The sequence below is a fragment of the Triticum dicoccoides genome, chromosome 1B (assembly GCF_002162155.2).
Source record: "Triticum dicoccoides isolate Atlit2015 ecotype Zavitan chromosome 1B, WEW_v2.0, whole genome shotgun sequence".
In the NCBI taxonomy this organism is placed as follows: domain Eukaryota; kingdom Viridiplantae; phylum Streptophyta; class Magnoliopsida; order Poales; family Poaceae; genus Triticum; species Triticum dicoccoides.
In genome coordinates this window covers 540,347,843-540,363,241 of record NC_041381.1, presented here as the reverse complement: position 1 = coordinate 540,363,241, position 15,399 = coordinate 540,347,843, and the positions used below count along the sequence as shown (strand labels likewise).

The 15,399-nt window shown below is 46.6% G+C and overlaps 1 protein-coding gene and 1 pseudogene across 1 annotated transcript; both read left to right on the top strand.

Moving 5' to 3' along the window:
- The first annotated feature begins 32 nt into the window (after positions 1 to 32).
- Positions 33 to 3,654, top strand: LOC119348155 (protein NETWORKED 2A-like). Its single transcript, XM_037616484.1, has 2 exons — positions 33 to 426; positions 525 to 3,654. Exons 1-2 carry the CDS (start codon positions 333 to 335, stop codon positions 2,939 to 2,941), a joined length of 2,511 nt encoding a protein of 836 aa, XP_037472381.1. The 5' UTR covers positions 33 to 332; the 3' UTR covers positions 2,942 to 3,654.
- Positions 3,655 to 4,612: 958 nt separating this feature from the next.
- Positions 4,613 to 6,738, top strand: LOC119308015 (annotated as a pseudogene).
- The last annotated feature ends 8,661 nt before the right edge of the window (positions 6,739 to 15,399 follow it).

The following is a 15,399-nucleotide window of genomic DNA, read 5'->3' as shown; positions in this document are numbered from 1 at the left end:
CCGCGCGCGTCGCTCGCGCCCGCCCACCGACCTCCGCGGCAACCTCCCCCTCGTCCTATTTCGCCATGCCACCCTCCACCACCGACCCACCTCCCCTCTCCTCTCCTCTCCTCTCCTTCTCCGGCTTCCGGCGGCTAAGGGCCCTCGCTGCACGGCCGGACCACACACCCCGTCGCTCTACCCGCATCCAGTCCCCCCCGTCGCGTCACAGCTCACGCCCCCCACGGCACCGAGGGCGCGCGCCCGGCGACGCGGAGTAGCAGCAGGAGGAGGAGGAGGGTAAGAGCGAGCGGGCGGCCCCGGCGCGGCGTGACCCCCTCCGGCCTCCGGCCATGCTGCAGCGCGCGGCGGGCAACGCCTACTCCTGGTGGTGGGCGTCCCACATCCGCACCAGCCAGTCCAAATGGCTCGACGCCACCCTCAACGGTACGCATTCGTTCCCCATCTCCGGCGTGGCGCATTGCGCACTGCTGATCTCTGAAAACTGTGGCCGTGACCATGTTGTATCTGCATCGTGCGTGCAGAGATGGAGGAGAGGGTGAAGCTCATGATCAAGCTCATCGGGGCGGATGCCGACACGTTCGGCAAGAAGGCAGAGCTCTACTTCAGGAGCCGGCCGGAGCTCATCAGCAACGTCGAGGACATGTTCAGATCCTACCAAGCGCTGGCCGACCGGTATGACCGGATATCTAGCGAGCTGCACAAGGCCAACCACACCATTGCCACCGTCTTCCCGGACCATGTCCAGTTCTCCATGCAAGAGGGTGATACCGAAGGAGTCCCCAAGGCAATTACAAGTATTGATCTCATCAACTACAAATTCCCTGCTCTGGAAGGTTTGCCCATGGGCTCACGGGTCACAAGCCGGGGATCGAGCCCGAACCCGGCTCCGAAGAGGACCCAGACACACCGGCGAGTCGGCTCCCACATGAACAAGGACAGGGCACTGGAAGAGATCGACAAGCTGCAGAAGCAAATCCTGGTGCTGCAGACCGAGAAGGAGTTCTTGAAGACCACTTATGACAGTGCACTGGGCAAGTATCTAGACATTGAAAGGAAGGTGGCCGAGTTGCAGGAGGAAGTTTGCAGCTTGCAAGATACTTTTAGCACTAGCTCAGACATTGAAGACAATGAAGCCCGAGCACTGATGGCTTCACGAGCCCTTATGTCTTGTGAGCATACATTAGTTAACTTGCAGGGCCAGCAAAAGAGGTCATCTAAAGAGGCGAGGACTGAATTTCAAAGATTCAACGAGGCAAAGGAGAAACTGAAAACCTTCAAGGATGAGTGTGGGCAGCCCCAGACGCAAGATGACGGGCCCGATCACCATGAAACAGAACTTACCCAAGTACTGCCACCTGTGGATGGTGGCGATTCTATTCAGAACGAGGCTAAGCTTGACCTGCATGAAGTATGCCAAAAAATCAAAGAACTAATTGAATTGCGCCCAGAGGCATCAGTTTCAGACATAGCGGAAAAGGTTGATCAACTTGTGGAGAAGGTAGTCAACCTGGAGCTTGCTACTACGTCGCAGAATGCTCAGATCGATAGAATGAAATCCGAGATAGACGACTTTCACAAGCGCCTGCATGCCTTGGAGGAGGAGAAGGCGGCTTTGGTTGTTGATTCCAGTAAGTTGGCCGACAGGTTGAAGCAAGTTGAGGTGGTGCTACAAGTCGTCCTACAAATTGGTAGGTCCATACAACATGGTACCGAGAATATTAGTAAAGAAATGACTGAAGCTTGCAGTGAACTTGCTGGGTTTGTAGAAGCATTGAACTCTCCAGCGTCTGAAAACAGCAAGTTTTTTGATTCGTCCGAAAAGGGCTCGGAAGATCTTGTGGTGCGGCAACAGCTTGTTGCTAATCTATCTGAAGGCGAGGATAATATTTTATCAGAAGATTATGCATCTGTTCTTCAGATCTACAAAGATACAGAGCAACAACTTTCTGAAATTGAGAAGGAAAACCAAAAGTATCATACTGAGGCGATGTCAGAGCTGAAGGAACTGAAGAGCTCTAATACAATGAAAGACGAGGAGATTCATTCTCTTCGCCGCATGCTAAGTTCTTTGCAGAGAAAGATGAATGTTTCTGTTTCGGAGAGCGGGGAGACGTCTGAAGAAACGTCCAAAATAAGCAGCACTCCTACAACTGAAGACAAAGAGATTGCTGATGTAGATGAATATATTAAGCAATGCGAAGGTGAAGAACCACTTGAGTATTCAGTTGGGGAGGAAAAATTTAGAGCAGAGATCGACAAGGTGTTGGAGCAGACCATGGACTTCTGGCTGAGGTTTAGCACATCATACCATCAAATACGACATTTCCAAACAGCATTTGACAGGCTAAAAGCCGAGATGATTAAGTTGACCGATGCACAGGCACAGGGAGTTGCAGATGGAATTCCTACTAATCATCAGGTAGCAAAACTGGAGTCAGCTGTTTTAGAAAAGAAATTTCGGGATTTGAATACAGATCTTCAAGTTTGGATGGAAAAGAATGTGCTATTAAAAGGAGAGCTGGAGAACAGGTTCTCTTCACTATGCAGCATACAAGAGGATATATCAAAGATCACAATTCTGGATAAAGGTGGTGAAGATCATTTCACCCTCATCCAAGCTGCAAAATTCCAAGGAGAGGTTCTTAATATGAAACAAGAGAATAACAAAGTTGCTAAAGAGCTAGAAGCTGGGCTGGACCACGTAAGAGGTCTCCAAGTGGAGGTTGGGAGGGAGCTCTTGAAACTCCGGGAGAATCTTGAGCTATCTATAGCAAGAAGCAACCGCGCTCAACAGAACTTTCGAACCTTGTCAACAAAAGCTGTGGTTCCCCTTAGAACTTTCCTGTTTGGTGTGAAGCCGAAGAAGCCATCACTCTTCTCCTGCATGGGTCCTGGAATGCATAAGCAATATGGTAGCTCGAAGTCTGGTCGTAGATGAGAATGGTTGGGTTATCTGCTATTTGTTTCTTCATATTAATACATGAGAGATTTCATTGTAGTTGCCAGTTGATTTGGAGCTATACGTGTCTTTCCTTAGGGCTTAAATGTATAGGACCTGCATTACTCGACTCGAATTTGGTTTACGATTCAATATACTCCTGCACTAACCTTGCTGCCAGAACTAAATTTGGTGGGAAGGATAATGTCAGATTTGTTCATCATACTACTGTCATGGTACTGGAAGAAACTGTATTTGCCTTCAATGGTCAAACTGAGGTCAAGTTGGCAATCCTTGGGGGCATCGTTCATAAAGCTGTTGGGAGGAAACTATTGCCACTCAGATTCCAGACAAAATACAAAGTTTTTTGAATTTCTCATGTCCACAGTATCCTTGTCTTCTTCTGGTGGTCTGTTCAGCAGTCATTGAAATCACTTTTCAGGATACGCAATCTTGGAGAAGCGTGTCTCCCCTCGTTTGGCAATGTCTTTCTTCAATGCATGGCGTCAATATAGTGGAAAATTACCAGACAAAAATGTCTGTTGACTTCATTGTGTTTGGTTCATGTCCAAATTCATTTGCATACGATGATCTGTTAACATCCAAAAAAGGAAATGGAAGGCTAGGTTGCCTATAAAACTAATATTGTACTACTTTCTTCTGTTCCCTTTTCTATGGAAGGTGGTGCTGCTGTTTACTACAGTTGCTTGTTATATTGCATCTTTAGCCTCTTACCAGTTTACCATAAGTTTAGGGCTTCACTACTTCCTTAGCAGGAAAGATAAGTGACTGTTGGTTTCATTCAATCATTAACAAGATGGTGTCAGAATCTTGGCTCAGATAGACTTGATCAGGTATGTTTCATATTAGTGCTCTAGACGGCACATCAGATGAAGTTAATAATGCTACCTTGTCTGTTCTTTGCCGTATTTACTTTTTAGTACGTACTTATTTAGAAAACAGAAATTGGGCTGTGAGGTGGCAGTTATCAGATATGGCTTAGCCCTGTTCTATCCATTATATACTCACTGTTTTCAGTTTTATGCATAGTTTACTGTATAATGAAACTCTGTAGTTGTTGAAACTGTGCAGTTCTTTCCTAGTCGGTTCACAGGTTTCCTCAAAGTTCTTCTGTTTCCCAAGGTGGTGGGTTCCCGTTTCCTACTTTGCTAGTTGCTACAGAAGTAGGAACCCATTGTACAGAATCAAAGATAAGGTAGGTACCGGGCAATCTCTAGACTCTAGCTAAAGATTAAAGCTCTTGAAATTGATAAAGAAGGGCTTGAGTTTCGTTCCAGCAAGCATCACATCAGTTATCCAGCTACAGCTTGTTTTATCTTGTACACCTTTCTGTTCCTGCTCCACAATGCTAGTTACTAGTCCTGTTGTCTTTGTAAGTGGATCTCGTTGACAATCGTAGATGGAACTATACATTTGTTTTTCTACTCCACTGCTAGTTACTGCATTTGTAAATGTGTTTATTGGCAAATCCAAAACCAAATTCAAAACTGCAGTGGAGAAGTTAGTTTCCATGTCCAGTATAAATCCAAAATCTAGTCATTCATCTTTAATATTTTCTCTAGTACTATTATCTTCTCGTGGATTTCTTAAGAAAATGTTAGGTGGTCCTTAACCTGGTTGTGATGTTATATTTTTTTTCTTTTTCAGAAAGGGTTATATTTTTCTTAAAACTAGTAATGTATGTTCTTCATAAGATTAAGATCATCTAACTTATACATACTCGTGATTGGCCCACATGCGCAAATATCGCCAGTAAGGTGCAATTGTTTTCTTCATTTCTGTGCAGAATGACCAATGGCATCAATCTCCCCGTGTTTATTAATGCATAATATAGAGTTGGAGCATATTCCTTAACAGCTTGTCTGACACCTGTTCGTCTTCTGAGGTGTTATGTTCAGCATACTTTTTATCTTCTATCAAAGGAAGGCAGATTTCAAACTTCTTTTCCTTCCAAGGTAAAGAATCACATTTCCAATGGCTTCGCTGGACAGAAAGGGCCCCAGCTTTTTCAGGAGCTATTTGACTTCCCACCCAGCTCATCAGTTTGATAACCTTCCATGACATGTCTACTGTTGCCTGTAGTGACCATACTGAGCTGGCATATCAATTAGGAAATTTCTTCCTTGTTAAAAGTAGTGGCCCTAGCCGCCCTACTACCTTCGGTATATAGTGTATACCATGCACATCAAACGTTCTCTTCTTATACCAATCCCCTTCACTTGCACTTAGCCCCAGACACATTAGAGGGATTCATATCCAAAAGCCATGTTCAATCCTTCTTCCTCGCCCACACCCACCTATAGTGACCCCTCCATGCACCATGCATGGAACTTCTCTGGTGATCTGCACACAGCTCCGACCGAAATTCCTCGCGGCACTGGTTTCTTCCACTCCAATGGTGGCCTGTTTTCTCCGGTCGATGTTGCTGCTTCAGCACCGCCTTCCTGCATCTCTCCCCTTCCCCCCTACAATATCAACACGAGCACCAGCTCACACCCCTTACCCTTTCACCTCCAGTTTCTTGACCCCCTCAACGGTAATGCTGCCTTCTCTTGCCCGTCTCATTCGACATGGCAGTTGCATCCACCCCCTTTTGCTTCCTCCCCTTCCTCGTCCTCTGGTGACTTCTTTGAATTCAGCAGCTCCGATACCATGCGCCGTGTCCTTAGCACCGGCGACCTACAGGTAATGCAACAAGACTCAAGTTGGGACTGCAGTTCATACCACTAAACAGCTGCTAACCACGTCTTGATGCAAAACAGGGCAACAATGTTTCGCCACCATTGCCGCCACCGCCAATACCGCCACAATTTCCAGGCGACAACTGCAGCCAGGAAGCCGGTGATCCTTTTTCAGAGAAGGTGGGCCGTTACAGCGCCGAAGAACGGAAGGAGAGGATCGAGAGGTACCGCGCCAAGCGCCAGCAGAGGAACTTCCACAAGAAGATAACTGTGTGTGTTGATCCCCCTCACAGCCTGTAAATGCTTCTGTTCTCTAGCCAATTCTGACACATCTCTTGCCCACCATCTCTCTGGTCTTCCAGTACGCTTGCAGGAAGACGCTGGCAGATAGCCGGCCAAGGGTGCAGGGCCGCTTCGCCAGGAACCTGGAGGCGGAGGGCGACATGGAGACGGAGGTGTCTGACATCAGCTACGAGTACTGCCCATACAACAACCTCGGCGGCAACCGCTACGACAGCCAGAGCCAGTGCATGGAAACCGTCGGTGATGGCACGGCGTTTGACGACAGCAAGTGGTGGTGGGGCACACCGGTGGCAGCCAACAGGCAGCAGCAGCAGCAGCTTGGTTTCGACGTCGACGACGACGAATCCCAGCTGTGGGCCAGCCTCGCTGACATGTGCTAGCTCCGGCGCCTGATCCTGATTGGTGCTGTCTGGTCTGCTGGTGCAAGGAGCACCGAGCGGCGGCTGCCGTGGGTCAGAGCGGCGTCGCTGACCTTCTTAAGCCCCGCCCGCCACCGTACCCGTAGTGCATGCAGCTTAATTATTTAGCCTTTAGTAGAAGAAAGAAAGAAAGAAAGACGAGGATGAAGAGGACCTCTCACTCACCTCCCAGCTTCTTCTCCGTGTGTTCCGTCCGAGTCAGACAGTTAGCACTACTTTCTACTCGTGTTTTACAATCTTGTTCCATAAAGCATGGCCCTGCTGTTGCTTCCTGCTCCTGCATAAGCACCCGAAAAATCGAAACAAATCTCCTTGCTGTAACTTTCGTGTCTCGTTTTGTCTGTTTTTCATCGCTCTCGCTTTGCGAATGTCAGTGCTGGTGCCTACATGTTTTCGACATGCTTGCTGATCGGGGAGGCCACTGAGCCATGGCGTGCGCCGCCGACCCCCGAAGGTTCCGGCATGCCCCTTGTTGCGGATGGCAAATTGGCGAATGGCGACGGTCTCATTGGCACAACCAAAAATGGTGGTGCCGATCACTTTCATGTAGAAACCCTGTGTAGATCGACCGGTGTGCGGGCTTTGCACTATGTGATTTCCCCGCTATAAAGATACCACACTAGCAGTTCCTGGAAAGAAAAGATGCATCTCGTAACTGTCTTTTTATTGGTCATTTCGGCTTGGAAAGCTTGACGCTATCATTGTCTTAAGAATCATTTCGTGTGTGGGGATGGTGCAGGGATGCAGGCTATTTCCGGTCATGGGTATCATGGAATCAGAATGTTGGTGGAATAGCTTTTCTGCCTTGGGAACTATTTAGGTCACGGAATCAGTATACTGCTTTCTCCAACATCACACTGAAGGAGCCTGCTTCTAATTAAAAGGAAAATGGTTTTACAACATACTTTACCATTTTTAAACCTATTTTTACCAAACTGATAACTAGGGCCCACACGTCAGAATATTGTGCAGCTGACTAGTGGATAACTCGGATGTGCATACGTTGGAGGCGACAAGTGCAATCCCTGCATACGTTGGAGCCTAGGGCTAAACCAGCCACACCGCTCAGCTCTTGTGCCATGGTAGATATATATTTCATCTATTCAGGTTTTAGGTCAAATATTGAACATAAATTTGATCTAAAATACAAGGGGAACTAATAAATAAACCAAAAACACGGAACACGGCTCTTCGACTCTGGAACACAGATCGTCATCTGTCCAACTCGAGTGACAAGCAGGTGGGCGGTGCCCGACAACAACTTATGCTTGCCCGGGAGCTTATCTTCTGATTCGATGTTGCCATGGAGTCACACAGCTTTCAGAGCTCAAGCGTCAGTTCCGTGCCAAGCTAAAACACACATACCTGTGACTCGGTTCAGTGGATCACACTATGGCCCGACGGCGGTCAACGATTACCTGGTTGGGTGAGGGGGGGCGCCAACACGGCCTTCTTCCACTAGTACGCCTCCTACCGGAAGGAGAAGATGGTGATTCAGAGCCTGATGGTTGATGGCGTTGTGGTCTCAGATCAAGCAGCCATGGCCGAGGCAGCGTTCAAACATTTCAGCTTGCTCCTAGGTACAACTGGTCAAAGGGACTCGTTGGACCTAAACATTTTGGGTTCCTGCTCCGAGGACTTGGTTGATTTGGATGCCCCCTTTATGAAGGAGGATATCTGGGAGGTTGTTCGTAGGCTACCGCATGGGAAGGCGCTAGGACTAGACGTATTCATGGCGAGGTTCCTCCAGTCCTGCTGGGAGATTGTGAAGGCCGACGTCTTGGTTGCCTTTGTCAAGTTGCACTTCTTATTTTTGGGGAACGTTGCAGAAAATAAAAAAATTTCTACGCTTTCACCAAGATCAATCTATGAGTTTATCTAGCAACGAGAGAAAGGAGTGCATCTACATACCCTTGTAGATCGCGAGCGGAAGCGTTCAAGAGAACGGGGTTGAGGGAGTTGTACTCGTCGTGATCCAAATCACCGATGATCCTAGTGCTGAACGGACAGCACCTCCGCGTTCAACACACGTACGGTTGGGGAAGACGTCTCCTCCTTCTTGATCCAGCAAGGGGGAAGGAGAGGTTGACGGAGATCCAGCAGCACGACGGCGTGGTGGTGGATGCAGCAGTGATCTCGGCAGGGCTTCGCCGAGCTTCTACGAGAGGGAGAGGTGTAGCAATGGGAGAGGGAGGCGCCAAGAGCATGGGTGCGGCTGCCCTCCCTCCCCCCCTCTTTATATAGGCCCCCTAGGGGGGGGGGCGCCGGCCCTAGGAGATGCCATCTCCAAGGGGGGGCGGCGGCCAAGGGGGTGGCTTGCCCCCCAAGGCAAGTGGAGGCGCCCCCCACCCTAGGGTTTCCAACCCTAGGCGCAGGGGGGCCCAAGGGGGGCGCACCAGGCCACCAGGGGCTGGTTCCCCTCCCCACTTCAGCCCACGGGGCCCTCCGGGATAGGTGGCCCCACCCGGTGGACCCTCGGGACCCTTCCGGTGGTCCCGGTACAATACCGGTGACCCCCGAAACTTTCCCGATGGCCGAAACTGCACTTCCTATATATAATTCTTCACCTCCGGACCATTCCGGAACTCCTCGTGACGTCTGGGATCTCATCCGGGACTCCGAACAACTTTCGGGTTACTGCATACTTATATCTCTACAACCCTAGTGTCACTGAACCTTAAGTGTGTAGACCCTACGGGTTCGGGAGACATGCAGACATGACCGAGACGCCTCTCCGTTCAATAACCAACAGCGGGATCTGGATACCCATGTTGGCTCCCACATACTCCTCGATGATCTCATTGGATGAACCATGATGTCGAGGATTCAATCAACCCCGTATACAATTCCCTTTGTCAATTGGTACGTTACTTGCCCGAGACTCGATCGTCGGTATCCCAATACCTCGTTTAATCTCGTTACCGGCAAGTCACTTTACTCGTACCATAATGCATGATCCCATGACCAGACACTTGGTCACATTGAGCTCATTATGATGATGCATTACCGAGTGGGCCCAGAGATACCTCTCCGTCATACGGAGTGACAAATTCCAGCCTCGATTCGTGTCAACCCAACAGACACTTTCGGAGATACCCGTAGTGCACCTTTATAGTCACCCAGTTACGTTGTGACGTTTGGCACACCCAAAGCACTCCTACGGTATCCGGGAGTTGCACAATCTCATGGTCTAAGGAAATGATACTTGACATTTGGAAAAGCTCTAGCTAAACGAACTACACGATCTTTGAGCTATGCTTAGGATTGGGTCTTGTCCATCACATCATTCTCCTAATGATGTGATCCCGTTATCAATGACATCCAATGCCCATAGTCAGGAAACCATGACTATCTGTTGATCAACGAGCTAGTCAACTAGAGGCTTACTAGGGACATGTTGTGGTCTATGTATTCATACTGTATTACGATTTCCGGATAACACAGTTATAGCATGAATAACATACAATTATCATGAACAAAGAAATATAATAATAACCATTTTATTATTGCCTCTAGGGCATATTTCCAACACTTATGTCGGCCCAAGTTGCAAGGGCCAAATCAAGCTCTGCTGATCATTTGCCCAAGCGAGCGGGCACCTCTACTCTGAAGGATTACTGCCCTATCAACCTCATCCGCCTCTTCCCCAAGCTAGTTGCGAAGATCCTGCCTGTTAGGTTGTTGCGGAGGTTGGGTACCTTGGTTGAGGAGAATCAATGTGTGTTTATCGCCAAGTGATGCATTCATGAAAACTTCATGTTAGTTCAATAGATGGTGAGGTACCTGCAACGGCTAGGGGAGCCTCGGGTCCTGCTCAAACTTGATATCTCTCATGCGTTCGACTTGATGTCTTGGGCATTGCTCTTTGAGATGTTGCGTAGGATCGGCTTTGAGCCTCGCTTCTGCGAGTAGGTTGCCATCCCACTGTTCTCTAGCAGCATGAGGGTGATGCTCAATGGTGAGCCAGGGCCGTTGATTTGGCACCGCAAGGGAGGTTCCGATAGGGTGATCTACTATTCCCCATGTTGTTTGTGTGGGTGATTGACACCCTTATAGGTTGTTGACTAGAGCCCACGAAGCTCATGATGCTCCGCAGTCTTGCACCTCACAATTTGTTGGCTAGCATCTCACTTTTATGTAGCGTGTTCATCTTCAGTCACCTAGATAGGGAGGAGTTACTCATTCACAACTTCTTAGCGCTCTTCGGGCACACATCATGGTTGCACACCAACTTCGCTAAGTGTTTGTTGTTCCCCATAGGTTGTTCAGACAAGGTGGGCCTCAAGGTTGCATCGGTGATGGAGTGTTAGCTGACTCCTAACTCGATCAAGTACCTTGGGATGGCCCTCACTCTTTGGAACTTGTCGAGTGCGGCTCTGGAGCCATTGGTTGACAGGATCGCGGGTCACCTTCCTACTTGGGGGTGGGGAGGGGGCATCGATGATGGCAAAGGTAGGGCGCCTAACCTTGGTCAAGCGGTACGAGAAGCAGATTGGCAAGATCCTCACGTGCATCCTTTGGGCCGGCAGGGCGGCTGCATAGGGCGACCACTACCACGTCAACTGGCATTGTGTGTGTAGGGCCCTTTGTTTGTCCAACCTAGGTATTATGGACCTCGGGATGGTAGTGATCAGTCTTTGGGTCCGCTAGCTCTGGAGGATGCACATTGATCCCGACCGTCCCTAGAAGGACCTCAACATCCATTTCTCCCAGGATGAATGCGCAATGTTCATAACATCCAACAAGATGGTGAATGGCGATGGAGATACTGCCTCATTCTGGGAGGACCATTGGCTTGATGGTCGGGCAATCTCGGAGACTGCACCCAAGCTACTCATGCTGGTCTTCGGTCGTACCAGAAAGCGGTGGACTACTCGAGATGCCTTTACCGATCGTCGTTGGATCTCAAATATCAGGGAGGGCGGGGCTACTTACTCTATGGCAACACATCATATTTGGCGATTGTTCTACACACTCCAACTTGCTCCCACCCAGACGTCCCCCAGTTGTGGTGGACACTGGATGCATAGTACATGGCCAACATGACCAATAGTTGCTATGATGCTATCTTCGAGTTCGCGCTTGAATCTCGCTCTTGAAGGCTCATCTGAAAGTCATGCCCCCTAAGGGTCAAGTTCCTCATGTGGTTCACTTTCTACGATCGTTGCTGGACTTTGGAGCGTCTTGCGAGTTGTGGCTTGCCGCACACACAGAGTTGTGTGTTGTGAGACCACTCGGTGGAGATTATGGACCACCTCCTCTTTGGTTGTTCCTTCTCACACACAGTCTAGCATGAAGTGCTCTCCTAGATTAGGTTGACAGCCACTAGCCACTGGCAAAGTCGAGGCAGCGTGCTTTGTGGATTGGTGGCAAGAAACTTGTCTCTCGGTTCCTACCTCGGCTCGCAAGGGCACATGCTTGGTCATCCAACTGGTGTCTTGTTGCATCTAGAAGCATCGTAACACAACCATCGTCGACAAAGCTCAGCTTAGCCTTGGCTATCTCCTCGACACAACCAAGTCGGAGGCTAAGTAGTGGGATCTAGCATGCGCTTCCGGGCTTGCGTCTTTGGCCCCTAAGGGAGTCACAACTAAAGTCTAGGGGTGTTGTGTTGTGTGTTAGGTGTGGCCTTCCTTCATGACACATGTAATGTCCGTCATGGGGAATGTAATTGCTCTTCTCCCTATCAATGAAATGAAATCCAAAGTTTTTTGTGTTTTCTTGGAAAATACATTGAACATAAATTTAACTAATAAAATATAAGTCATATGTAGCAAAAATCATACCAATAGAAAATACTTTCGAATATGAATCCCGCAACATAATTTTTGTCATATATTATTTATATTTTGTTGGTCAACTATATGGTCAAAGTTTGACTCAATAAGATTGAGACTAACAAACTCAAACAATGGGAGTACGTCACAACAAATATGGATCTGAGTTGAGAGTTGGCTACCACTTCGTCATGTCATGTGGGTTGTCATTGTTAGCACAATAATCAAATGAGTGGAAGCTATCACGAGGTCACAGTTAAGTGGTAAAACGAGAAGATATTTTAAAGCTACCACGAGGTCACAACTAGAGAACAAAATGTGAATTAAACTCTAATATTTAATAGTGAGAAAATATGTATTAATCTGAAGGAGAAATTTCAGTATTTTACTCCCAAGGTTTCAACTCTTTCAATATAGTTTATATTTCACCCTTCAAGTCTAAATTGCCAAATGCATATCCTTGTCAATACCATATAGCCTGCCCAACCAGTCAAAGGTGGGTTTTCTCTTGTGTGGCATGCACCACAAGGATCCTAATCATCACCACATGTCAGAACATACTTTAGGAAATTTAATAAGAAACAACCAAAATAGAAAGGCTTTATTTGAAAAATAAAATTTTAACTTTTCTATAAAGTGGGGCAAATGCCTTTTCTCTAAATAATGAAAATAGGGGAACAACTTGAATTATCCAAGAAATTTACTACTCCCAATCCAAATTAATTGACACAACCTCTATACAATGTAAGTATTTATTTGCTTACTAAACCTATAATTTGTTAAGAAATCTAGCAAAATGTTCAAAGAATTTGAGAATCGTAAAGATGGGAATAAAACATATCCGAAAATGTCACACATACTAAAAAACAGAGTTATGTTGGAGCAGTTATTGCTTATAATGAGCGGTCGGGTTCTGTTGGAGCGGATCTTGTGGATGAGTTGCAACTCATCCTTGATTCGGGGAAATTGGTCGTCGTACACATGTGGTTTTTTCTCCAAGGGTTTTGCACGTAAAAGTTCGGTGCCGTTGTTCTTTGCCCATTACATCTTGTCTGCTTGTTAATTTCTAACCAGGTTGAGAGGTGAAGAAACGAGAGTTTTTCTAACCCAGAAGAACATTAATACTGTACGAACCTAGCCTTAAAGTTTAATTTGTATACGTCCTAATATTCCTTACTGTGTTTGGTTTAAGATCATCACAAAAAGGGGGAAAATATCTGAGATGTAGAAAGTCCTTTAGACAAGGGGACCGAAGCAGAAACCCTCAAACATTAGCCGGGAGGGACTAGAGCCCCAAATGCAGCTAATCCTCCCCTTTTGAGGTTTGACCACATCTAAAACGGGCTCAGTTGCAGCAAATGAGCAGCAGGAAGAATAAAACAGCACTGATCGCCCTACAAACTTAGCTTGACAACAAGCGCGAGGGGTGCTCGCTTCTCTCTCAAGCCGTACAACGTATCTAGCTATCATGGGATGTCCCATGATATATTGTGCGTGTTTGGAATCTTGGACGAGGTAAAGGACGAACAGAAAACTACCCTTCCAACTTTTGCAATAGCCGTAAGTGCATGTAGCACGAGAGACGGCCAGGAGATCGGTCAAAGCCTCGAAGGGGAATCAGAGACCTGGGTCCTAAGCTTGCGCCTTGTTCTCATGCTTATGGGAGTTGATTAGAGCCGCAACTTTGTCTGCTATGCGTAGGAGCAGTCCTATGTCTTGTATATCTCCTCTTAGGATGGATCCCTCTTGGTCTTGGAGCACATTGTGGATGCCTTATAGTCACTGTTTGCTTTTTTATCTACCTTTGCAATATACTTATTATTATTATTATTATTATTATTATTATCTGGGCGAGAGTTCTGGCGTGCACTGTTAGAAGAAAACGAGCACTGAAACCAAGCCTAAGTGTCAAATGCTAGTGGGGAGGGTGCTGCCAAACAACATACACGCCCTCCATCCTATAATATGAGAGCATTTTCTACACTAGTGAGTGTAGTGTCACTAGTGTAAAAAATGTTCTTATATTATGGGACGGAGCGAGTATGACACAGTCATGGATCAAAGGCGTTTTCTTAGTGACATTTTTTTAAACACCTCAAATTCATATCTAAGAAGGCATATTCTATCAAAATGCCTCAAAAGTTCGATCTATATTAAGACAATTTAGAAAAATGCCTCAAAACATCACATAACTAAGGCGTTTTTTCTAACACATAAAAATATCACCCTGCACTAAGACAGTTAAAAGAACGCTGAAAATGGTAGGAATAACAATGTGTTTAAACAAAATCGCCTCGAAAGATAAGACTACCCGAGCCATTTTGAAAAGAAAAAAACGTCTCAAATGTAATATGCCTCCATGCCCTGCGTGCCACCGATCTTATACTTTATTCAATATTTATAGTTCATTACTTTCACCTACATATAACGTGATGGTGACGGTGGGAGAAACTTCCAATATGAGATATCTTTTTCTTTCTAAAAAACGACGTGAATTACCTTTGCCTTCACAGTTAAATCCAGCATTTTGTAATTACGGAGCAAAAAAATTGGAGGCGTTTTTCATACCTTCCAAGGGGCTCTAGTGAAATCATTTTTCTTTTTGACAGCAAAATGAGAGAGATCTCAAGTTCAAGTTCCAGACCCAAGGCGTGGGGACAGCTCATTATTATTTTTAGTTTTCCATTGGATGCATTTTTGCTCGGCCTATGGCTGACCATGCAGATGTTCTATTCGAGCGCCTGTGCGGCGTTCTCGTAAACAATGCAAATTACCTCCGCCTTCACAATTATACCCAGTGTTCTAAATTACATCACAGAAAAGAAACATTGAGGCATTTTTCAGACCTTCCAAGGCGTTTTAAAGTGCTATATACCAACTTATGTGTCGTAGTGATATCACCAAATGCATCATATATACTACCTCTATAGATGCTTCCTAAGATGAAGAAGTAAGCAAGGAATCATCGGATCCATCAAGTCAAATTTAAAGTGACAAGAAGCTGTAATACGCCATATAAAAAAGAGGTTATTTAAATTCAGTGATTGTAGGTTTCCAACCACATACTCCCTCCGTCCGGAAATACTCGTCACCAAAATGAATAAAAGGGGATGTATCTAGATGTATTTTAGTTCTAAATACATCTTTTTTTGTCCATTTAGATGACAAGTATTTTCGGACGGAGGGAGTATATGGTAGGAATTTGCAAAACAGATTAACATAAGGGACCGGAGTACCTCTCTTATTTTAGAGCAATC

What these genes read in the sequence shown, in the direction of transcription:
- LOC119348155 (XM_037616484.1), top strand. Translation starts at nt 333, where the DNA reads ATGCTGCAGCGCGCGGCGGGCAACGCCTACTCCTGGTGGTGGGCGTCC. An exon ending in GCTCGACGCCACCCTCAACG is followed by an intron (nt 427 to 524) that starts GTACGCATTCGT and finishes TCGTGCGTGCAG; the next exon opens with AGATGGAGGAGAGGGTGAAG.